The following is a 26551-nucleotide window of genomic DNA, read 5'->3' as shown; positions in this document are numbered from 1 at the left end:
AATAGTATGGAACAAATCTCTCACTGGAAGTTGTCTCAACTTTAAAGTTCACTCGATACTTTTCTTCACCGAAGCTAAAAAAACGTGCTCACCGTCAGGTCTTCATTTGCAATTAATTATTATTAAACAATTAACATTTTTAACTTTTTTCTATTTAGTAGGCATCCCTAGGGTATAGTTCGCCTATATATTTTTTATTTAATTTTTTGAACATTAAAATTTGGATATCACAAGACGTTTGGACAATACTTTCTCGCAGTTTCGAGCGCTTGTCCCCTTATTGTATCCGGACCCTCAATTGTTGAAATTCGAGAATTTTCTAGTTCGGATAATTTATAATTCGGCGAATTTTATTATTCGGAAATTTTCCATTTCATGATTTATGTGTTCCTGCAATTTTATAATTTCGGGAATTTTATTATTCGAGAATTTTCCAATTCGGGAATTTTGTTGTCTCATAAATTTTATTTTTTGGTATTTTTCAGTCATCCCTATCATTTCTGAAACAAGAAATTTAAAACTAAATAATTTCAAATTGAAAGCATTTAAAATTGAAAAACGTTTAATCAATAGCTCTCAAAATTGAAAAATTGGAGACAAAAATAATAAACATTTTACAATTTCATTACAAAGGATTAAAAACTTAAATTTGGAGAATAGTACAATTTCAAAACTTTAAAAATAGACAATTTTCAAATAAGAATTTTAAAAATTTAATGATTATAAATTCCAACAAAAATTTTAAGAGAATTAGTTCTAACTAAAGGTGTTCAGAATAACACACCAAATGTAAAATGCAAAATTCTTTAATTCAAAGAATATTCAACACGTAGCGATTAAAATTTAAGAATTTAAAATCCAAATTGACCAGCAACTGAAAATTATATAGTTGTCAAATTTTCGAATTATAAAATTTTCTGATCAAAACAATTGAAAAATTATTTTAATAATGAGTAAATAATGAGGTTAAAGAGAGTAAATGAAAAGTATGTTTATTTAATATTTTATGATATCTATAACTTTATTTAAAAAAAATTTTTTCGAGAATTTTAAATTATTTGACATTATTTTCTAGTTTCAGAAATGTTCTATGTCGAACATTTTCTTCTTCTAGAAGTTTATTCTTCAGAATTTTTTGGTTTTCCCTTATAATCCCTTTACAATTACAATTATTTTAATTAAATTCAATTTTTTTGGCCGTTAAAAGTTTTTAAATTGTTAATTATAATTAAACAACGCAATTTTTCAGATCGTTTAATTTTGATCACTTTATTTTTAAAATCTTCCACATAAATATTTTTCAATTTTAGATCATTCATTTTTTTGAATATTGAACTAAGAATTGGACCATTTTAAGATATAATATTGAAAAAGAAAATATAGTTATAGAAAAAAGTATCACACTTATTCCAAATTTTAATATAGATAAATTTCAAGCCTTTTAAATTTGTAATTTTTTCAAATGTAATTGTTGAATTGTATTCAAATTTTTCATTTTAAAATTAATTTAAAATAGCCAAGGTGTCAAATTTGAAATTGAAGTTCTTTGAAAATTACGAGATTTCGAACAAAATATTTTCAAACTGAAGCTGCTGACCAAAAATCTATAGTTTTAGGGCCTCGAACATGAAACTGTTGCAGAATTGCGCAATGAAAACTGTAATATTAAATAAAAATTAAAGGCATTTCTTATCAAAGAATGTGATTGGAATGCGGTTCTAAATAATTAATTTGGAGATTTTGCTACACCATTTTCAAAATTCAATCAATGTCATTTGAGGCGTAAAATAAAAAACTTGGAAATAAATTACAAATAAATAATTAAATAATTAAAAACTGCACGTGTGTAGAACTAGTTTGGACAGCGAAACTTTGTCTCGAAAAGAGCGTGTGAGAAGGGTTGCAAAATTATAAAATGCATGCAATCCAGCTAATCGCAATTTTCCAAAAATATATTTAAGCAAAATAAATATTACTCAAAATATTTACTTTCTTGTTTCCACTCTGAATATTTCTATAAACAAGTACTAACCAAGAGGGGGGAAGTAAATTCCTTAGGGAGTGTTGGTAGGAGAAGGAAAACAGACATAGTGGTGCAAAGATGGAGGTGGAAAGGGAAAGGTATTTTAGAACGAATGGCTTGCAAATGGATGAAGTTAGCAGAATTGAAGAGGAAGGAAGGAGGGTATATGAGTTGGTTTAAAAGAATGGCATGGAAAAAGAGAGGGCACAAGGAGAGGAGAGAATAAGAGAGTCAAGGTATAACGGAAACTATGTGTGGATTATGCCAAGGGAGAGAGCGGAATATTTGTGTAAGAAAGGAGAGCAAGGAAGTCAGGAACTTACAGCGAGAATGAGGTGTGGCTGCATGGAGAAGTATAACAGGTTATGGCTTTCTAGAGAGAAGAGAATGTGTGAGTTGTGCGGGAAGGGGGATGCAAAATTGGAGCATTGGTTGGAGGAATGTGAAGGGGTGGAAAGGAAGGGGATAAGCATGGAGGTATTGTTACATGAAAGGGGTGACAAAAGGGCAGTAGCATGGGTGAAGGGGGTGTTTGGTAAGATAGAGAAGAAGAGAAGGAAGGAGGAAGAGGAATGGAGAAGAAATGATTGTAAATAGGAGAGGAAGTAGATGTAAGAGAAACGTAAATATTGTAAATAGTAGTTAAGTATTAGGTGTCAGCGACGGAGACAGAGGCTGGTAATGCAAGGCATAGCGACAAAAGAGCGAAATGCGTGCGTGGCGAGGCGAGGCGCAGCGAGGTAGGTTAGGCTATAGGAGCGAGGGGATTAGTTATAAAGTATGGATGGATGGTACTTTTTAAGACGTAGTTGTAAGAAAATTATGTAAAAAATGGAAGTGTAAGCAGGTCAATTTTTAAGGCCAGCAGGCCGAAAAATAAAAGTTTATCTATCTAACAAGAACTAACCTCTTCAGTTAGTAAACAATTCGACTTAACTTTTTAAATAGACACTACATAACCAGCGTTTCGCAGAGTAAATACTGTCAAAATTATCAAATTATTCAAACTTGAGAAAACCTACCAAATCAGCAGTTTGTCTGCATAAACACTACATTTGAAAAACAACGCTACCGACAGTTTCAAAAAAGCTGGCGTACATGAATTTTATAAGTTGGCAACCCTTCTTTTACGCTCTTTTCAAGCCAGAAGTATCGCTACCACTCGTCAGGGTAAAGCTGATAAATGTGGAGAAAGTGACTGAATGATTTTGAAAATTATTATTATTAATTTTTATTATTATTAATTTAGAATCTTTTTCTGTAGGATCTCAAAATTTGAAAATTTTCAATTTACATTTCTTTAAATTTAAAATAAAAATAAAATGATAAGAAAAAGTGCAGACTTTAAAACTTACTTTTCGGTGTATATTATACTCTGGACTATCGGGGTCGTCAACCAAAGGATCATCTTTACAAGTAATATCGAAACAAAAACCATCCGGTGCACTATATTGGTTAAGTACGGATGTGAATAAATTCGCATTCTCACCTGAATTAAATAAAATTTGTGTTAATAAGCTGTTTTTATAGAAGAAGACAAATGGCATGTTTGCACTTTATAATTATAAATATCTATTAAGGGTAAATGGTAGTCTGCGGAGCAATCAAAATTTGACCTTGTAATGTTAATTTTGTCCGCCCTTTTTTCTTAAACTAAATAAGTTAGTATATCGAAATTTTGGCAGAAGGAAGAAAATATATGAGCCGACATCGTTTGGGTCCCTTGGAGTAATTATTTTTTAAGGAAAAGTAGTACTTTTAAGTTTTCCTTGACTGCCTTGTAGCAGACGAAGCGACGGAAAAGTTTGGAGTTAGAAAAAGCCCCTAGCGCCGCCACCTTCCTTTTGTGAAAAAATCGCAACTTGTCAGATAGATCAACTCAGATCGACAGCTGTGAATACTCAGTCGATAACACAGCTTTACTGAAAAATTATTCACTTAAAGAATTAATTATTAAAATATTTAACTGGAATACTTGAAATTTGTAATCAAAAAGAAAAAATTGTAACCAAGGAGATTAACTTCAAAATAAAAACATCATGTTCTACAAAAGTTAGATTTTTTTAAAATACGTCAATATTAAACAAAGCAGTTGAATTTTCAAATGAAAGAGTCAATTTTTCAGACAAATACTTGAATTTTGAACTAAAAAAATATCATCTTTCAACAACAAAAGGAATAGTTAAATTTTCAGTTAAAGAAATTAATTTGTAACCAAACTGATGAATTTTCAACTAAAATGATCAATCCTGTACTAGAATCATTAAATTTTAAATAAAAAAAAATAGTTTCAAACTAAAACAATGAATCTTCAAATGAAATAGTTAAACTTTCAATGAAGTCGACGAATTTTGAAATAAGAAGCGAATTTTTAAACCAAAAATTGAATTATCACATTTTCAGTAAAAAAAAAGAATGTTTAACCAAACAATTGAATTTTTTACTAAAATTATGGAATATTCAGCTGGAATAGTATTTCCATCTGAAGTTGAAAAAATTATTTTCTACAAAAAAAGAAACAAATTTTCAATAAAATACCTCATTTTTAAGCAAAGAAATGAATTTTCAATATAAATGATGAATTTTCAATAAAAACATTAATTTTGAAGAAGAGTCTATTTTTCAACGAAGCAAATTTATTTATAACACAAAAGATTAATTTTTATCAAATTTAATTTCGTTTCCTTTTTTTAACTGAAAATTTAACCGTTTCTCTTTCGTGGGAAATTTGCATTTCTATTTCAAAATTTAACAAGTTGGATGTATATTTGTCTGCTTTAATCGAAAACTAATTTATTTAGTTCAAAATTCACGTATTTTGTTTGAAAACCCGCCTTTTTGGTTAGAAAATCGACTTTCTTAAATCTAAAACCTACTTGTTTTGGTAAAACATTATTATTTTTTTCTTTGAAAGTTAATCTTATTGTTAATCTTATTGTTAATCCCGGTTGGCTATTGAAGTATTCCAGTTAAATATTCATCATTGTAAATAAAAATTTATCTTTTATGCTAAAAATAAATTTGCTTGGTTGAAAAAGAAAATCTTTTAATCAAAATTAACTTTTTTATTGAAGATTCATAATTTATATTAGAAATTTATTTCATTGCTTAAAAAATGAGCTATTTTATTGAAAATTTGTTTCTTTTTTTGTAGAAAATAAATTTTTTGATTATTAAAAATGAAAATAATAATTTAGTTAAATATTCTATAATTTTAGTAAAAAATTCAATTGTTTGGTTAAAAATTCTTTTTTTTACTGAAAATGCAATTATTCAATTTTTTGTTGAAAAATTATCTTTTTTATTTCAAAATTCGTCGAATTCGTTGAAGGTTCAAATATTTCATTTGGAGATTCATTGTTTTAGTTTAAAACTATTTTTTTTATTTAAAATTTAATTATTCTAGTTTAAGATTCATCATTTTAGTTAAAAGTTCATTAGTTTGGTTGTCAATTAATTTTGCCAACTGAAAATTTAACTATTCCTTTTGTTGTTAAATGATGCTATTTTTTAGTTCAAAATTGAAGTGTTTGGTTGAAAAATTAATGTATTTTTTGAAAAATCTTTTTTGTAGAATAGTAATATTTGGTTTCAATTTTCGATAATTTGGCTGAAAAATTGCCTCTTTTAAAAGAAAATTCAACTGTTTCGTTTAAAATTCAAGTATTTGAAAAAAATTTTTTTTTGTAGAACATGAGGTTTTTCTTTGAAAGTTAATCGCCTTGTTTCAAAAATTGTCTTCTTGATTAAAAATTTCAAGTAATGCAGTTAAATATATTTTAATTATTAATTCTTGATGTGAATAATTTTTCAATGACGCCGTGTTACCGACTGAGTATTCACAGCTGTCGATCTGAGTTGAACTATCTAACAAGTTGCGTCTTTTTCACAAAGAAAGGTGACGGCGCTGGGGGCTTTTTCCAACTTAAACTTTTCGGTCGCTTCGTATGCTATAAGGCAGTCACTGAAAACTTAAAATTACCGCTTTTCCTTTAAAAATAATTACTTCAAGGGACCCAACTTTTAAATTTTATTTTTTTACCTAAACTGGGACTACCCCTCCAAATGAATTCTGCTGTCTTTCTACTGTGTCGTTGACCTCTATCTTGATAATCAATACGGGAAAAAAGTTGACCATCGAAACCCATTTGAGCAAACATTGATGCCTGTTCTCTTGAGTGTCCGAAAGGATCAATTTGCCATCCAATCTTTGGCCTCGCGCATTGTCCGAAGGTGTCATTCAATCTCCTGATTAAAACATTATTATTATTATTATTATTATTATTATTATTATGATCCATTCACCACTGACACTTCTGAATTCACTAATAGGTCCCCGAGATTACTCTTTTTCAATAGGTAAAAAAAAAGGCCCCTGATTACGAATATCTTGGGTAGGGTTTCGAAATATGGGTCAATTTTTGTTTAAATAATTTTTTTAAACAATTTAAATTCTTTTGTACGACGAACCATTTGCAATTTGCAGCATTATAAATAAATGGTTTTTTAAACAAAATTGCCAAATTTGCACAGTGCTACCTCAGAATCTATAATTCAGAAAAATTTTAAACTTGTTCACTAGGGTGGTCCAAAAATGCATGGAAAATTTTTTTTGCATGCTATAGGGCAACGATCCCCCCCCCCATTTTATTCCAAACCCGAAAAAAGAAATTTCCTAATTTTTTATATTTTTAAAATGCATGGAGAAAATCACTTTTTTGACTTTGTAGAATAATTTTTTTAGGCTAGTAGTTTTTTCTCGAAAATTCGTTTTTCCCCCTAAAAATTATTACTATTATAGTCTAGTAGAATATTCATCAACATTGGTTAATTAATGTTTTATTATTGAAACAAATGGGATTTGTTTAAACAATTTTTTTCGAAATCTCGTTTTTTTCCTTAAAAATTATTACTATTGATCTAGTGGAATATTTATTAACATTAGTTAATTATTTTAAATTGTTTAAACAAATGGAATTTCTGTAAATAATTTTTTTATTAAAAATTATTAATATTTCTTCATTAGAATATTTATCATCAACATTGTTTGATTAATTTTATTCAAAAAAAAATTTAATAAAAATTATTACACTACTACTATTATTAGACTACCACTAGACAAACAGTAATAATTTTTATTTTTAAAAAATAGAAAAGAAATTATTAAAACAAATTTCTTTTGTTTACATAATTGAAAATGAATGACTTAATGTTAATAAATATTCCACTAGACCAATAGTAATCATTTTTAGGGAAAAAACAAATAAAAAAAATTCTTTAAACAAATACAATTTGTTTAAATAATGAAACATTAATTAACCAATGTTAATAAATATTCTACTAGACTAATAGTAATAATTTTTAGGGGGAACAAGAAATTTTCGAGAAAAAAACATTATTCAAATAAATTCCATTTGTTTAAATAATTGAAAATTAATTAACCAATGATAATAATTTTAAGTAAAAAAATACAAACTCAAAAAAGTGATTTTTCCCCATGCACTTTACATGGGAAACTTCAAGTCAAAACCTGCACCTGTTAAAATCGAAAAATAAAAAAAAAATAAAATTAGGGAATTTCTTTTTTTGGACTTGGAATGAAATTGGGGGGATCGCTGCCCTCTAAAAAATAAAAGCCTTTTTGAGCTAACCTATTGTTCACTGCCTAGATCCTAGATCAAGGATAGATTTTTTAAAGGTAAAAGAAATCATTCGATCGAATAAAAACTTCTCTCCTTAAATTGTTGTTATCTAGAATTATTAACATAATTTGTTGTTTATAATTTCTTTTGCTAAATTCATTATAACAATTGATGTGAAGAATGATCATCAATTACGAGAATTGACTTTAATTTTTTTATTTCTGATTGACACATGAGTAAATTTTTTACTTTCTTGATATTTACTCATACGACGAGCCACTATTTATTTTTGGCCTGATAAACAATGTACTTTTTGTAAACACACCCTTTCCTAAAAACCACAATTTGCAAGTTATTAGCGATTACCTTTTTCTATATCTTTAATTTTACCATAAAGAATCTTGGGAAGTACTTTCGATATCTGAAACTCATTGTTTATAACTATTGTTATTAACTAAAAAGCTAAATTATGAAAATCGAGAGTGAAAAATTTTATTTTGTGCCATGGATTACTAAAAAAATTAAGAAAAAATCAATTTTCTTCATTGAGCGTATTTGTTAATAACAATAGTTGTAAACAATAAGGGTCAGATATAAAAAGTGGTACACCAAGATAATTACATTCTATATGGTAAAATCAAGGATATAAAAAAAGGTAATCGCTAATAACAAGAAAATTGTGGCTTTTAGGGGAGGGCGTGGTTATAAAAAATACATTCTTTATAAGGCTATAAATAAATAATGGCTCGTCGTACGAAAAAATATCACGAGAATCTGAAGTTTTATTTTTTACCATAGATTAATAAAAAAAATTGAGAAAGAATCCATGTTCTTAATTGAGCTTTTTTGTTAATAACAATAGTTGTAAACAATAAGGGTCAGATATAAAAGAGTGCTACCCAAGATAATTGAATTCCTTATGGTGAATATGGATATAAAAACTATGTGATCGCTAATAACTTAAAAATTGTGGCTTTTAGGGGAGGGTGTGTTTATAAAAAAAAATTGTTTATAAGGCCATAAATAGATAATGGTTACTTGAAAAAGCAAATATCATGAGAGTAAAAAGTTTAATCATGTGTCAAGAATTAATTAAAAAAATTGATGTCAATTCTGGTAATTGATCGTCATTAATTATATCAATTGTTATAAACAATTTAGAAAAAGATATTATGAACAAAAAATTATGTTTATAATTCTAGAAAAAGCTTTCGCTACAATTTGAAGAAACATTTTAACAACAATTTAAGGAAAGAAGTTTTTATTCGATCGAATTATGTTCAACTCTATTGTATTAAATGTATATTATATTTATTTCTGTACCTCAGTATGGGGATCTTTATTCAGATATTGCAAAATAAAGTACAAATCTACTTTTAAATGATTAGTTTAATATTTTTATATTATTTTTTATTAAATTTATTCTTAGTCACTCTGGAAAATGTATATCATTCTAATAAAATAAAAATTATTATTAAAAATTTTATTGCAGCTTGTATTATTTTTCCATTAATTCAAATATTTTATATATTTTTATAACCAGAGTTTATAATAGACTTGCAGATACTTTTCTAAAACAACTTCTGTCTTTTAATTTTTTCGTTTCTTGTATCCATTTTCCAAAAATTTAATTTCTTTATTTTTAATCTAATTTTTTACGATTGAAAGAAAATTTACTCGTTTTATCTATAAATCATTAATAACAAATTTATGGATCTTGGGTGAAAAACTGTCGTCTCTTAATTTTAGTTTGTACCTTGTATCGTTTTTCGAAAAATTTAATTTTTTCCTTTCAATGATATTTTTAACGATTAAAAAAAAAACTGAGTATCTTATCAAAAATGATTCATAACAAATTTGAATGAGTTTTCGCTATTTTTTGAAAAACCAACTTTTGTCAAATTATTTTTTCTTATAGCTTGTGTCGTTTGTCTAGAAATAATTTTAAATTTTAATTTTTTTACGAATGAAACAAAAACTGCGCATCGTATAAAAAAATAAATATAAAAAATTTTAAGCTCTTTTTTGGGTAAATAAGTTTTGTTTGATTTTTTTCGTAGCTTGTCTCGTTAGTAAAAAATTTTAATTTTTTTATTTTTAGTGTTGTTTTTTACGAATAAAAGCAAAGAATACGCATCCTATAGAAAAGTGATCAATAAAAAAATTTCTAGATCTTTACATCGCGCGCGATTTTAGTTTTTTCATTTTTTTGTGTCTTCCATAGTTTGACAATAAAATGGATTTTGTTTATTTTTCATTATTTTTTGTATGATTAAATTTGAATTTTTAACTTTTCGTCAAAATTGAAAAAGTAATTATAATTTAAAAAAGGCGGGAAATTTTAAATTAGTCCTGGGTTCTTATGATAATTATTTTTATAAACATTTTTGATTATTTTCCTTCTTTTTTCAAATTCTTATAAGTTCAAAAAATTTAAGAAGAACATGAAAAGTTGCATTAGCATGTTTTTAAAAATAAATTAATTACAATTTAAAATGTTTATCAAATATTTTACATTAATCCGCGTTTGATTCTTATTTTTAATTTGTTTTTAATTAAACATTTTTCAAATAAAAGTGTTGTTTAGATGTTGTTTAAGTAATTTATTATTATTTTTAATAATATTGTGCCTTAATAATGCTAGAATAATTGCGGTGTCTTCTGAAATTTTCAACTCTTTATCCATTTTACAATTAGGCTGAAGTAATAATTATTTCAATATAAACAAAATAATTATTTAAAGAATTTATTATTATTGTTCATAATATTCTTTTTGCCTGATAATAAAAAGTCGTCTTTTTTCAATTTTTAAAAATTATTTCGGTATTTTGCCCTCAGGATGACTTAACAATGATTTGAATTTAGCAAAAATAATTATTAAAACAATTTATTATTGTTAATGATTATCTTTCTCTATATTCATGCCACATAATTGCGCTTTTCTGACATTTGAAACTTTTTATCCATTTATCACTTATGAGGGTGATAATTAATGCAAGTTGATAAAAATAGTTGTTTAAACAATTCAATATTGTTTATATCTATCTTCTCCTAGATAAGAACTAGAAAGTTGCGGCTTTTTCTGAAAAAAATTAATTTGCTTTGCCTTTTTAGATATGAACGAATAATAAATAAACATTAGGAAGAAAATATTTTAAACAATCTCTTTTTTTAGAATATATTATCCTATAGGGGGGGGGGGGCTGATATTCGTCATACTTCTAACTATTTTATTCTTTGTTTTTTTTTCTTTTTTTTTAAGTAAACATTGTTGTTCAAATTATTTTTTTAAACGTTGGGTTTAATAATTTTGTTAAATTTAATTATTTATTTCACTCATTTGAATATAAAATTGGACGAAAACTCGAATCTTTGTTTAAAACCGCGACTTTCTATAGCTATTCTAAGAAAAAATTACTCAAAACAATAATAAATTATTTAAACAATTAATTATCAGTTTGAAGTAGTATTTCAGGTATAAGAAACAACTTGCACTAAGGAAAAAAAACTCGAAAAACATCGTAATGAGTTAGTTAATTATGAATTAATTAAAGGTGACCGATTTGAAAATGTACAATTTTCCAGACTTGCAATTATTATTTTAGAGACTTGAAAATATCATGATTTAATTTTAATTTAATTTTAATTTCCCTAAATTATTGACAGCTGTTTTCTTTTCTCTACAAAAACATATTTTATGCGATGTTTTTGATAAAAATTATTTTTTATTTTATATCTCATTCTGATTTCGAAATATTTAATATTTTCTTTAACCTATTATACAGGAAATAATTTTAAACATTATCAACATTTAATATTTTAGATTGTCGGAATCAAATTGTGTACAAATTTAAATTTAAATTATTCTTTAACGCCCAACATAAAAAATATATCCATGAAATTGTTGGAAACAAAAAATATTTTAACGATCTTTGCGCAGAACATTTCTAAGTGCATTTATTAAAATTAAAAAAATTAAATTACAAAAGAGGATGAAAAAAGCTAACCTCCAATTTTTAATAATAATTTTTACGTCAAAAACAATTTAAGTTTTGATTATTATTCAATTTAATTTCTTAAATTTTAAGTTTTAAAAAAAAGTGTTTCACATCTTCATCGTTTAAAAAAAAAACCGCATAAAAATTTTATTTGCAGGAGAGACTTTTAACATTCCGGATATTCAGGGTGAAGTAGTTCATGACAAACTTTAAAAAACAGATTAAAAAGTAAGTCATCACTTTCTTGAAGTAATACATGTATGTGTAAGATAAATGTGTACCAAAAAAATTATCTTCTTTAAACATCGTATCAATTTTAATCTTGGCCTACTTACGAGAAAGTTAAAATTAGATTTTTAGCAAATCACTTTTCAGAAAAAAATGTTTTTTCGATTAGGCAAGTAAAATAGAAAAATAGTTTCCTATTGAAAAAAAGATGATATCACTTAAAAGTAAAGAAATCGAATTAATACTAAATCCTAATTTAAATTTTACTCAAACGTCAAGCATCAAAATTTGGAAGAAGCCAAAAAATTGTTGCTCCCGTCTTTTATTTATTTTTATTTTGTTTTTTTATTTTTTATTTCTTTCCTCTTTTTTAAGTTTTTTAAACTTAAATAATGACAATGAAGATTCGGTCGTCCAAATTTGATCTTTGGATTTTTGATTTAATTCACAATAATTTTGCAGTTAAAAAAAATAAAAAGATATTTGCCAAAATCATGTAATGTTTTTTTTAAGAAATATTTTTTTTGTAATTACCTAAAACCCCAAGAAAATTGATCAATTATAGACTGATAGTGGGTCACTGCTTCATCATTCATGCTCCAACCTCCACCAATTATTTCGAGTCTTCCTTCATTAATTAAGGATCGAACAATTGTCTTTATTTTTTCATTTTGCTGGTCCCACCACTTGAAAAAAAATGCTGATTCCACATAAATGAATCTATTTAAAAAATAAGAGGACATGTTGAAATATTCAAAAAATGTTGAAATAACAGTTTTTATTTATAAAATTAGTATCATTAATATTAAAAAAAACTATTAAATTTATTACCTTCTATCTGGACTTTCTTGCAAAGATCTTATTACCGAATTGAGAATATACTGAACACCTGTATTGTGTTCCTGATCATGACCTAGCAAAAATGAGTAATATTAGTTAGGTGTAAATTAAATATATAAATATTAAAGTGGTCCGAAAAATTATCTTTTGGATTTCCTGAAATATCATATCCTCATTTTGTGTGATTTAATGAAAAAAATTGTGATTTTTTAAATTTAAAAAATTTGTCTTTTCTGAATTTAATCAAATTGATCTGAAAGTTTTAAGCGGACAAGGAAAAAAAATTACGTTTTGTTTCTTCAAAACTTTTTATTTTACTACACTTATACATCATACATGTTGCTAAAAAAAGTTCTTAAAAAAAGAAAAATTAAATTTTTTATAAACTATTTATTAAATTAAATTTGCACCTTTTGTGTTTTATGCACGATAGTCTTAAATAACTTCTGTGAAGCTTTTACTATTTTTTCAAAAATTAAGGAATTTATTAAATTTTTCACGCATTGTAATTTTTTTAATTTAAAAGAATTAAGAGAAAATATTTTTCAGTAAATGACACTAGGCGTAGGGGTGAGACTTTAAGTAATACAAAAAATAACTCTTTTGCATCACTATAATATACAGAGGTGAATATGTAAAATTATTAATTATATTTGTGAAATTATTTTTATCATTTCTTACCTCCATAGTAATATTGGTCAAATGTTTTTAACCACCCAACATCATCATGAGTGTGCGGTACAATGTGGATATTTAGTTTTTTCGGATCGACTTTTGCGCATGCCTAGGAATATTTGTAAAATTTAATGAAATTGAAAAAATAAAAAATTTCATTGAAGCTTCTTTTGGAATAAGAAAAAGTTTTATATTCTTTTTCAATCCATATTTTTAGCATTTATTTCAGGAAGTAGAAATAGTTTTGATTTTAACATATTTTGAAAAAAAATATTTTCATATTTTTTCTCATTTCTCAATTTCAAAATTCATTTCAGGCCGTAAAAAGATTGTATTCCTACATCCTTAAAACATTTTCTTTTTTTAATTTTTGTTCAATCCTTCATCCTCAATGCTAAATTTAATTATTTGTTTTGGGCCGTAAAAAAAATTAAATTTCAACAGTTTCTGCAAAAAAAAACATTTTCTTCTTAGTGCTGAATTTTATTAATCATCTACAGCCGTAGGAAAGCTTGAATTTCAACAACTTTTGAAAAAATAAATATTTTTTCTAAATCCTCTATTTCATTATTCATTCTAGGACATAAAAAACTGATATTTGGTCAACATTTAAAAAAATAAAATATTTCTATATTTTTCCTCGATCGCTAATTTCATAATTTATTTTCGGACGTAAAAAAGACGTGAAAAAATTCCAACATCTCTTGAAAAAAGAAATATTTTGTTCTCAAACCTCAATTTTAGCTTTTATCCCAGAGCACAAAAAATTATATTTCAACATATTTTGAAAAAATAAATATTTCTAGATATTTTCTCAATCCTCAATTGCATCCTACACTTGCGGACATAATCAAGCTTGGGTTGAACTTTTTTTTGTAAGAAAATAATAATTTTTTTCAAATTCTAATTTAATTATTGTTGATTGTAAAAAAAGTTTGGATTTTAAAATTTTTTTTAAGAAGAAATATTTTTTCTCGATCCATAATTTCATATTTCATTCCAGGAAGTGAAAAAATTGGTTCTATGATCTTTACAAAAAAAAGAAATATTTCTATATTTTTTCTGAATCAGCAATTGCATCTTTCATTTTCCGCCGTAAAAACTTAGATTTTAACATTTTTGAAAAAGGAAATGTTTTTGTACTTTTTTTCAATCCTTAATTTCGCCATTTATTTCCAGACCTAAATAAGCCTAAATCTCAGCGTCTTTTGGAAAAAAAGAATATTTTGTCTCAATCCTTAATTTTATCTTTCATTAGAGGAAGTATAAAAATTGGGCTTCAACATCTTTTAAAAAACGAAATATTTCTATCCTCAATTTTACCTTTCATTCTACGACGTGGAAAAATTGGATTTCAACTTTTTTTTTAATGTCATTATTTCTTAATTTTTTCACTCCTAATTTCAACCTTCACTTCAGGACATGAACAAGCTTTGATTTTAACATCTTTTGAAAAAATAAATATTTTTCCTGAAACATCAATTCATCTTTTATTCAAGGGGGACAGAATATTCGATTTCAATATTTTTTAAAAAGGAAAATATTTCCACACTTTTCCTCAATCCTCAAGTTTATTTTTTAATTCCATTATAGAAAAGCTTAGATTTTTACATGTTTTAAATGAATAATTATTGTTTTAAATCCTTAATTTTATCCTTCACTTCGGGACATAAACAAGCTTGAATTTTAAAATCTTTTGAAGAAGGAAATACATGTATATGTTTCCTCAAACCATAATTTTATTTTTTTTTGCACGTAAAAAAGCTTGGATTTCAGCATCTTTTAAAAGAAAAGTTTCTTCTTAATCCTCAATTTCGTATTTCATTTCAGGTCGCAAAAAACTGATTTCAATATCTTCTAAAAAAGAAAATATTTCTATATTATTTTTCTATCGTCAATTTCATAATTTATTTTCGGCAGTACAAAATTTCATATTATAACAACTTTTGAAAAAGAATATATTTAAAAATTTTTTTCGAAACATATAATTTTATAGTTTTAACAATTTATTATTATTGTTAATAATATTCAATTTGGACAATGCTAGAAAGTTGAAGTTTCTTCTCAAACTTTGAACTTTTTGTCTAATTTCCGATCAGTATGTGGTGGCTGATTATTTAAAGTTTAAAAATTAATTGTTTAAATAATTTATTATTATTGTAAATTATTCTTAACTTGAATACTGTTAGAAAATTGCGGTTTTTTTCTTAAATTTTTAACTGTGTGTCCACTTTTTACTTTGAGTAAAGTGATAACTAAAAAATTCTAACAAACCTAATTGCTTAACTAAATTATTATTGTTTATAACTATCTTCTCTTATATTGATGCCATATAGTCGCATTTTTTGGTAAAATATTCTACGTTTTGTCCACTTTTCACTTAGTATGGTAATAATTAATTCAAGTTAAACAAAAATAAATCTTTGATTAATTTATTATTGCTTATAACTATATTTTTTAAGAAAAACTGTTGAAGAATTAATGTCATGTACACAAAGTGGACAAACAATTGAAAATTTGGAAAGAAACGCAACTTTCTATCATTGCTCAAATTGGATATTATTATACATAATAATAAATTGTTTAAAAAATTATTTTTTCAAATTAAATTAATTATTTACCTCCCTTTAATTGGAATCTAAACAAAAATTCACAATTCCAGAAAAGCCGCAACTTTCTGGCATTGTCCAAATTGAATATTATTAACAATAATAATAAATTGTTCAAACAATTGAATTTTCAACTCTAATTATCTACCTCACTCTAATTGGAAATTACACAAAAAGTTGACAATTTCAGAAAAAACCGCAACTTTCTAGCAATATTACAATTGAATATTATTAACAATAATAAAAAATTATGTAAACAATTAATTTTCTATAAATGAACTTGTTTTTTGTGTATGTCACTGTTATTAACACATTTCTCACATTTTTTGATAGTTCGATAACGATTCACTATTTGTATTTTTATTTACCATGTAGTAAACAAATTTTTCTCGGCTGATGCATTTGTGAATTAAGTTCTTATTCTTTTGGAATATAATTAAAATAACTAAGCAATAATTTTTTGCAATGAGTTGATGGAATTTGAGTTAAATAATTATCAAATAATATTTATTCATACAAAAAAACCATTGCTATTTAACTAGCTGCTAACTCCGTGAAAAACCGGTATTTTATTTATAAAAGCATAAAATGGTAAAAATTTGTTTGAACAATTGTTGTTTACAATAATAAATTATTCGCTAACTTTGAAATGCTCTTAAAAATTTAGAAGTTAGCTATTAACATTATATTGCATAGAAAAAATCAAGTTTATACCTTTAGAAATAGCCAAATAGTGCATTTGTTAATTAAGGTAGTTTAAATAATTATTGTTTTTTATTTGGTGGTCAAATATTACACTTAGGTTTTATTTCTAAGCAATATTTGATCGATTCTGTTCAAAAACTTTATTTATTCCTTCAAAAATACATGATATCCATATTTATTCATGAAAATTGCTTTTTAATTAACAAATTATTTATTAACTTTGAATAATTCAACTATAAAATTCTTTTTGTGCACACATTGTTCAAATTTATTGCGAATCAAGTGACGAATCGCCGCCAATCCCCATGAGACCATTTTCATTCACTTATTTGTTTATAACAAATTCAATAAATTTCTAAAAATATGCATTGCTAATGAACATCTTTCTAGATAGTTGCTTACAGTTTTCTAGGTATTTCTGAATGAAGCAAAGCATTTAAAAATTTTTTCTAAATTGGATTATAATTGTTTTTTGAAAATCAATTTGTCCACAGACATTTTTTTCTATGTTTTTATGTTTTTTCTTGATCCTCAATTTCATTCTTCACTTCTATAGACATAAGCAAACGCGGTTTACAACATTTTCAAAAAAAATATTTTTCCTGAATCCTAAATTTCATCTTTTATTCTAGGATGTAAGAATATTCGTTTTCCACCTCTTTTAAAAAAAGAAATATTTTTCTTTATATTCCCTCAATCCTTTATTTTATCTTTTATTTCCAACATTATAAACTTTAGATTTCAACATCCTAAAATTTTTTTTATCCTCAATTTCATACTTCATTTCCGGACATAAACAAGCTTGGATTTTTAAATTCTTTTGAAAAAGGAAATACTCTTATATTTTCCCTTAATCCCTCATTTAATTTTTTTCAAACGAAAAAAAGCTTGGGTTTCAACATATTTTAAAGAAAAAAAATTTCTTCTCATTCCTTAATTTCATCTTTCATTCCAGGACGCGAAAAAAATTGGATTGAACATCGTTTAAAAAAGAAAATATTTCTATTTCTTTAATCAATTCTCCATTTCTTAATCTATTTCCGGACGTAAAAAAGCTTCGTTTTCAATATCTTTTGAAAAAATAAATACTTTTTCTAAATTCTTAATTTCGTCTTTTATTCTAGGACGTAAGAATATGCGATTTCAATATATTAAAAAAAATGTCTAAATTTCCCCTCAATCAATAACTTCATCTTCTAGAGAAAAATAAATATTTTTTTGCAATCCTAAATTTTACCTTTTATTCTAGGACGTGACAAAATTTAATTTCAACATGTTTCTAAAAAAGTAACTATTTCAATATTTTTCCTTGATCCTCAAATTTTATCGTTCACTTCTGAACATAAAAAATTGAGTATTTAAATCTTTTGAAGCAGAAAATACTTCTATGTTTTGCTTAATCCCTAATTTTTTTAGAAGAACAAAAAACCTTGGATATAATCGTATTTTGAAAAAAAAATATTTTTCTCAATCCTCAAATTTAATCGTTCATTCCAGGCCGCAAAAAAATGGATTTCAATATCTCATACAAAAGGAAATATTTTTTTATCAATCCTCCATTTAATAATTTATTTCCGGGCGTAAAAAAGATGTGATTCCAAGATCTTTTGAAAAAATAAATCTTTTTTTCTAAATCCAAATTTTGATAATTTATTCCATGACGTCAGAATATTCGATTTCAAAATTGTTCAAAAAAGCAAAAATTTTCATATTTCCCCTCAATCCATAATTTCACCTTTTATTCCTGGTATAAAAAAACTTGTATTTCAACATTTAAAAAAATCTATTTTTCCCCAATCAAAATTGGAATAATCATTTTTTCAATTCTTAATTTCATTCTTCAATCTCGATTGTAAAAGAGCTTAGAATTCAAAATTTTTTGGATAGAAAAAAATATTTTTGCTCGATCCTCCATTTCATCTTTCATTGCCGAACATAAATAAGCTTGGGTATTAAAATAATTTAAAAAAATACATATTTCCCCCCAATGCGCAATTTTATCATTCACTTCCGTTCTAAAAAAAGCTTAGATTTTAATAGCTTAAAAAAATGAATATTGTTTTTCAATCCTCAGTTTCATAATTTATTTCCGGAAGTAAAAAAAAATTGGATTTCAACATCTTTTCCATAAATTATATTGAATTTAAAGAGTGTTTATAGTATAGCGAAACTCTTCTATAGCGCCGATTTTGGGGCTGACGGTGGGTGGAAACAAACTCATTATAGCTCGCTCCGCATTTGTTTTTTCACGCTTGAGTGCTCACCTGATTGACAACCGCAGGCTACGCGCACCCCGCGCAGCTCCTGTTATAGCTACCTGCGGAGCGGTGTCAATTCTCAGAAGGGCTATAGAGGGGAGGGCTATTGAAGGATCTCACTGTATTTTTTAAACTAAAGACGATATTTTATTTTTTTTAATTATAAAAATTACCTTATATCCACAGGATGGTGACACTTGATTATCGGGAATAACGTAGGCTTTTGTAGAAACTGAAAGTATTACTACTGAAAAAAATATTAAGAGAATGGAGGGCCCCATTTCTAAAAAATTTTCTAAATGAACTTTACTATCACTACTGACTGTGTTATGAATACCCTGAATATTTATATCAGTTCCTCTGTATAAGGAACATACTTTTGATGTTGGTTCAATTAAACATCAACATTATGATGCAAAATTTAAAAAAAGGCAACAGCTTTATCAGGTAAACACTTCAGATTGCACTTAATACTTAGGATTTTATCTTTATTTACAAAACTAAAATCAAATTACTTCAACTTCGCATGCGAAGAGAAAAATATGACTACCGTGCATTTTTATCACCCCGGATGTAGTTATATAGATTTGAAATTTGGAAAAATTAAAAAAAAACACATTTTTTTATTTAAAAAAAAATAATCTTAAGAATAATATTTTTATAAAATATTAAGACCTTCTTAGAAATAAATCGATTAGTTGAAAAATCCATTTTCTAATCAATTAAATAATTTCTTGATTATTTAAAACTTTGCAAATCATAAAAAGCAAACTAAGTCACTGATCAAAAAACAAAAAAGACCTTTAGATTCGTTTTTCAAATATCTCACTACGCTTTTTTAAAACAATTTTTCAGTATTTTTTCACCATTTTTTAATTAATTATATTATTTTTAATTCTTATGGAAAACCAGCTAAATATGCGATCGTAAAACAAAACAAAAACTTTGAATTAATTTCCGAAATAATTTTTGTTAATAACTTCAAACGTTTTGAATTTTGAGAAAAAACTAAGCGTTTAATAAGAAAGCTAATTTTTAGTTTCAAATTTGATTAATAACAAAAAAAGATAATTTTCAAAGAACTACTTAAGTTTTCAACAACAACAAAATTATTTTTAAAGCTAAATTTTATAAACAAAAATTGATCTTATAAAATAAAACGTTTTAATCCAAACAGTTAAATTTTCAAACAAAGAAATAACTTTAAATCTAAACTGATGAATCTTTAAACAAAAAAAATAAATTCTTAATAAAGTAGTTCAGCTTCCAACTTTCTACGAAATACATAAATTTTTAACCAGATAATTGTTTTTTTTTTAAACTAGAAAAGATACATTTTTAATTAAATATTAAATAGTCCATTTTTCGATAAAGAATATATTAATTTGCTATTAAAAAATAAATTTTAAATGAAAAAGAATTTTTAACAAAACAAAAAAAACAAAGAATTTTTAAGAAAGTATAGTTTATCATTCAACAAATTTGTGGCATTTTCAACCAAAAAAGAGGATTCCTTCCAAAAATGTAATAGTTGACATTTCGTCTGAAAAATATTTTAATAAACATAATGAAATTAAAAAAAAAGAAATAAAAGTTAAATCAAATTGATGAATTGTTAACAAATGAACAAAATCTTTTTTAAGAAAGTAGTTTAACCTTTAGCCAATTTTTTGCAAATTAAAAAAAAAGAAATCACTAACGAAAAATGTAATAGTTGATAATTCAACTGAACAATAGTTTTATTTTTACTCCAAAAAAGTTAACTTAATTTATAAAAAGCGAATTTTCAATAAACAAGCTAAATTTTCAACAAAAAAGTTGATTTTTCAATTAGGTTTTGAATAGTTCATTTTTTGATTGAAAATATTAATTTATAATAAAAAAAGCTTCGATTAAAAAAGTAAATTTTTAATCAAAAAGGTTCATTTTTCTGCAAGAAGATTATTTTTTATACTAAACAGTTTAATTTTCGTGTGAAAAATATAATTTTTTAAGTAAAAATATACAAAGATTAATTTCCAACAAAAAGATTCTTCATCATACTTAAATTTTCAAAAAAAGAAGTAAATTTTAAATGAAAATGATGAATTTTTGACAGTAAAAAATTAATTTTTAAGACAGCAGTTCAACTTTCAGCCGATTTGTTGCATTTTCAACCAAAGAAAAGGAATTCTAAACAAAAAATGTAATAGTTGATATTTCAAGTAAACAATAATTTTACTTTTATTAAAAAAGTTAAATTTAATTTTGAAAAAAACCTAAATTTCAACAAATTTGATCAATTTTCAACCACACAGTTGCTTTTTAAGTTAGACTTTGAATAGTTCATTTTTAAAATAAAAATATTAATTTCTGATAAAAAAAAGAATATCAAGTTGAAAAAGTGAATTTTCAACCAAAAAGGTCAATTTTTCTCCATGAAGATTATTTTTCACCAAACAGTTACATTTTCTAATAGAAAAGATAAAAGTTTAAGTAAAATGTATAAAAAAATTGTTGTCATCATACATAAATTTTGACTAAAAAAAAATTAAACGAAAAATATAATAGTTGATATTTCAACTAAACAATAGTTTTATTTTTAATCAAAAAAAGTTAAATTGACAAAAAGGACATTTAAACATACTTGATAAATATTCGACTAAAAAATTGCTTTTTAAATTCGAATTTGAATAGTTCATTTTTCAAGTAAAAATTTTAATTTCTGATAAAAAAAATTAAATTAAAAATTACATTTTTAACCAAATAGTCCATTTTTCTCGAAGAGGATTATTTTTTCACCAAACAGTCGAATTTTTTAGTAGAAAGATCAACTTTCCTGTAAACTGTACAAAACAAATTAATTTTTAACCTAAAAAAAATTTGTCATCATAATTCAATTTTCAAATTTCAAGCTTTAAACAGTTAATTTTAAGATTAAACATATTAATTTTTAATAAAAAAAGAGTAATTTCAGTTAAAAAAGTCAAGATCTTTTTCAATATCTTTTTTCCAGTAAAAAAGATAAGCTTTCATATAAACTGTATAGAAGAAAAATAACTTGTGGTATAAAAAAAATATTTTCAACTTAAAGAAATTATAAAAGAAGAAATAAATTTAAAATAAAAATCATCAATTTTTAACAACAACAGAAATTAATTTTTATGAATGTATTATAACTTTCAAGCAATTCGTTGCGTTTCCAACCAATGAAGAGGGATCCTACCGAATACGTAATAGTTGATATTTCATTTAAAAAATAGTTTTATTTTTAATCAGAAATAATTCATTTTAACCATAAATATTGATTTTTAAAAAAGTATATAAATTTTCTCCCAAAAAATTGCTTTTTAAATTAGGCTATGAATAGACCATCTTTTGACTTAAAATATTAATTCTCAATAAAAAAAAGATTTAGTTGAACAAGTTATTTTTTAACCAAACAAATGAATTTTTAACCAAAAAGATCAATTTGAATACAAGAAGATTATTTTCAACCAAATATAAACAAATTTTTGTCAAAATATTCGAATTTTGAAACGAAGAGATGAATTTTAAATAAAAATCATGAATTTTCAAGCAAAAATTGAATTCCTGAGAGAGTGGTTCAACTTTCAGCCAATTCGTTGAACTTTTAGCCAAAAAAGATGGATACTTAACAAAAAATGGAATAGTTGATATTGCGACTAAAAAATAGTTGTATAAAAACTCTGAAAATATAAATTTTCTTAAATTTCCCGTTTTCGAAAATAATAAATTGTCGAATTTTCCAATTTCGAAAATGTAATTTTTGGTAGTTTTATTTTCTTTCGAAAAAAAACTATTTCAGTAATTAGTGTTTTTGGCATTTTTCCACATTTAGGATTTAAGAAATATGGCAAAATTATATCATCCCTAAGAAAATTTAATTTTCAAAATTCAAGAACCCAGTGGGCACGAAATTTGGCGACGTAATTACAAAATCGTTACGACATCTTTACGACAACTTTACGATAACCTATGTCCATGTCGTTTCGGTGTCTTTGCGATATCGTAAAGACATCGTCAGACCATACGACTTATTTACGATATCGTAAAGACACCTTAACGACATGGACATAGGATGTCGTAAAGTTGTCGTAACGATTTCGTAACGATGTCGTAAAGACGTCGCTAAACTTGGTGCCCACTGGGAATTCTCTATAATTATAAATCTTCAAAATGGTAGAAATTCGAATTGTAAACCATTAAAATAGAAGAATAGTTTATTTCAAAAATTAAAAATTAAAATGACCGAAGTGTTGAGTTTTCAATTAAAAATGCTGGAATTTTGATCATTTAAATTCGAAAGTTAACTTTTCAATTCTTAATTTTTCAAATTCAGCAGTATTCATTTTAAAAGATTAAAGAATTTTCATTTATAGATCTTAAAAATTGATATTCCAAACTTCGTCAATGTTATCGATATTTAATTTAAAATTCTTCAATTTTTATGACTTACAATTGCAAAATCTTCAATTGAAAAAATACATACAAATATATATTCTTAAATTTTTGAATTTCGAATCTCGAATCTAAATTAGTAAAATTATATAATTAAATAAAAATCTGCTGACTTAAAGTTCTCTAATAGTTTAATTTCTTTACCAGTTATGTAATAAAATGATTTAAATTTCTGCAGGTAAAACAATATAGCAATTATACACGTGTCTAATAAAAATTGTGTCTTTCCTTCAATAAAATTATTTATTGCTTAATTCATTATGTAAATGATTGACATGAATAATATTCCTTTAATTTACCATTTTTTTAATAAATCTATCTGAGTTTCACATTATTTATTATGCAATAATATTAATTTCTTAATTTTATCAATAATTTTCATCAATGTTTTATACTTTGCATTTATTTTATTAAATGTTTTATATTAGCTTTATTAATTAAATGCTTTTTTTCACGTATCAATAATAAAAATGTTTTAATCTAAAGTGTGGACCAACGTGGTTAAATATTTAATACCAACCGATTGAAAAATGTTATTGGTATTTAGAAGAGAATTATATTGTGTACGAAACTCTATTTTCAACAATGACTAGCAAAATTATTTTTAATTACACGGGCTTTGTTTATTTCCATTTCACTCGTTTTGCACGTGAAAGAAAGCAAACAATTTCGTAAATTATTCTATTAATTTCTAGATAAAATAAATAAAAATGTTCTATTTCAGGATTTTACAGATTTTGTTTAATCGGATAAAAAATAACTTTAAAATTGAGAAAATCATTTTTAAAGTGAAAGCAAAAGTTAAATTGGAATCTTCTTTAATTAAAAAAAACTGGTATTGAATCAAATATTGTTTTTTTCTTGTAATAAAATATTTTCAGGGTAAAGTATATGGTATTACATTTATCGTTGAGAATTGATCTTTTTGAATTAAGAAAATAATTTTTTTTTAAACTCGATTTTTTTAATAGAAATTCAAACTTCCTGGTTAAAAATGGATTATTTCCCTTTAAAAAGTCACCTTTTTTATTGACCATTCATCTTGTTTGGTAGAAAATTGATTTTATGCTTAAAGCTTAAATATTTTATACAAAAGTTATTTTAAAAAAATGAAAATCAATTTTTAACGTGCAAATTTATCTATTCCAGTTTTGATGTAAAATCTATTTTTTTATAATAAAATTTCAACCATTTGCTTGAAATTTGAACTACTGTGTCAAAATGTATGTTTTTCGTTGAAGATTCATTTTTTCTGTTTGAAAATTGTACTCCTTTTTTTAAATTAATATTTTTGTTGAAGATTCATCCTTTTATATAAAAAATTCTTTCTTATCCGTTTAAAATTGATTATTTTAAATAAAAATGCAACTATTTCTATTTGCTTGAGAATTTATTTACTGGAAAAAAATTCTTAGTCGAAAGTTATTCCTCTTGCTACAAAATGCATCTATTTGCTAAAGTTTTGTTGAAGATCTATCTTTTCTGGCTGAAAATTAAACCATTTTTGGAAAAATTCATGTTTTTTAAGACTTATAATTTTAAACGAACATTCATTTCTGATTAGTTGAAAATTCATTATTTTAACCACAAATGTATGTATTCCTGTTTTAGTTAAAACTCTATAATTTTTAACTTAAAATTTGTTTTGTTGAAAACTCATTTCTTTTCATTTTCTGAAAGAAAAATCGCATTTATTTTTCATAATTTATTTATTTTTTATTGAAAATTAATCTTATTGTTAAAAGTTTATTTATTATGACAAAAATTCTTAATTTTGTTAAAACTTTATTTTTTAAGAGTATATTTGACTATATTACATTTCTGATTAAAAATGTATCTTTTACAAATACAAGTTCATCTATTTTTTCTTAAACTTTAACTATTTTCTTCAAATATATGTTTCTGCTAATAGACTAATAGCGGACTCAAAGGGCACCCTTGCCTTAGACCTCTTTCTATCCAGAATACCTCTCCTTTTTCCTTTCCTATCTTCACCCTAATCCTGGTTTCAGTAAAAATTTCGTTTATCTTCTCCACCAGCCTTCCTTCTATTCCCATTTTTTTATTGCCTGTCAGAACACTTTTCTGTTTACTAAATCAAAAGCTGCTTTAAAATTCAAGAATGTCGCGATTGATTTTCCTCTCTTTCTCCATAGATTTCTGTTAACCAAGTAGTTCAGTACGCAAATGTTGTCTATGGTTCCCATCCCTTTTCTAAAACCCGTCTGATTGTGTGGAATACTTTCTCTTTCCTCTATCTGACTCTCCAGCCTTTTTCTTACAATTTTTGCATATATTTTGTAGCCAACTGGCATGAGAGTGATCCCTCTGTACTCCTCTACCTTCTTTCTGTTGTTATTCTATTTCCTACCTCCATTTCTCCTTGTACTAACTTTCTATTTTCCCCTATCATCCTGTTTTGTTCTCCCCCGAACAGATCCTTGAAATAGTCTGTCCATTCCCCCAATTCTATTTCTTCATTCACTTCTTTCTTTCCTTCTCTTTCCTTGTTTATCACATCCCAAACCCTACCTTCTTTGATCGCTTTTTCTACTTCTTCCTTGTACTTTTTCTTTCTCCATTGCTTTTTTCTTTGCAGCATCCTCTCATGTTCACGTTTTCTCTTATTCTACTGTCCCTTCTTCATTTCTCCTATTCTACATTTTTTACACTCTTTCATTCTCTCTTTACTCTCCTTACAATTCCTCGTGCATCAGCCTCTCTTTTCCCCTTCTCTTTCTGTTTGTGTACTTATCTCATCCCTTACCTTCTCAATCGACCCTTTCCATCTTTCCATTATCGAGTCTACTCCCTCCTCTTGTATAAACCTAATCTTTTACCTTATCGTTTTTTTTTTTAAACTCTTTCAGTTTATCTACTTCCCAAGCTTTTATCTTCTTGTTACTTTCTCTCCCTCTTTCCTTTCTCCAACTGACTCACTTCTAACCACCACCTTTCAGCGTAGCTATTACCGAAAAATGCTCGTACCTAATCTCATTACCCACTTTCATAAGACTGATCAAATCCCTCATTATTTCTTCTGACAGGATGTTATCTATTACTGTCTCTCCCTTCTCTACAAATTTGATCTCTGCATCTTCATCTCCTTTCA

The 26551-nt window shown here is 25.4% G+C and overlaps 1 protein-coding gene across 1 annotated transcript in view; it reads right to left on the bottom strand.

Annotated features, from left to right (window-relative positions):
* Positions 1-26041, bottom strand: part of LOC117178567 (lysosomal alpha-mannosidase-like) — a 54062-nt gene extending 28021 nt beyond the window's left edge. The window contains exons 1-7 of the mRNA XM_033369996.1: positions 25782-26041; positions 19152-19338; positions 13413-13515; positions 12723-12804; positions 12426-12611; positions 6066-6271; positions 3379-3512 (exon numbers count right to left, since the gene is read on the bottom strand). Of these exons, the coding sequence (XP_033225887.1) occupies positions 3379-3512; positions 6066-6271; positions 12426-12611; positions 12723-12804; positions 13413-13515; positions 19152-19338; positions 25782-26041 (1158 nt within the window). The remainder of the gene's footprint in view (positions 1-3378; positions 3513-6065; positions 6272-12425; positions 12612-12722; positions 12805-13412; positions 13516-19151; positions 19339-25781) is intronic.
* Positions 26042-26551: the final 510 nt, after the last annotated feature.

This window comes from Belonocnema kinseyi, chromosome 8 (assembly GCF_010883055.1).
Source record: "Belonocnema kinseyi isolate 2016_QV_RU_SX_M_011 chromosome 8, B_treatae_v1, whole genome shotgun sequence".
Taxonomy (NCBI): domain Eukaryota; kingdom Metazoa; phylum Arthropoda; class Insecta; order Hymenoptera; family Cynipidae; genus Belonocnema; species Belonocnema kinseyi.
This window is presented reverse-complemented; position numbering and strand designations above follow the sequence as displayed.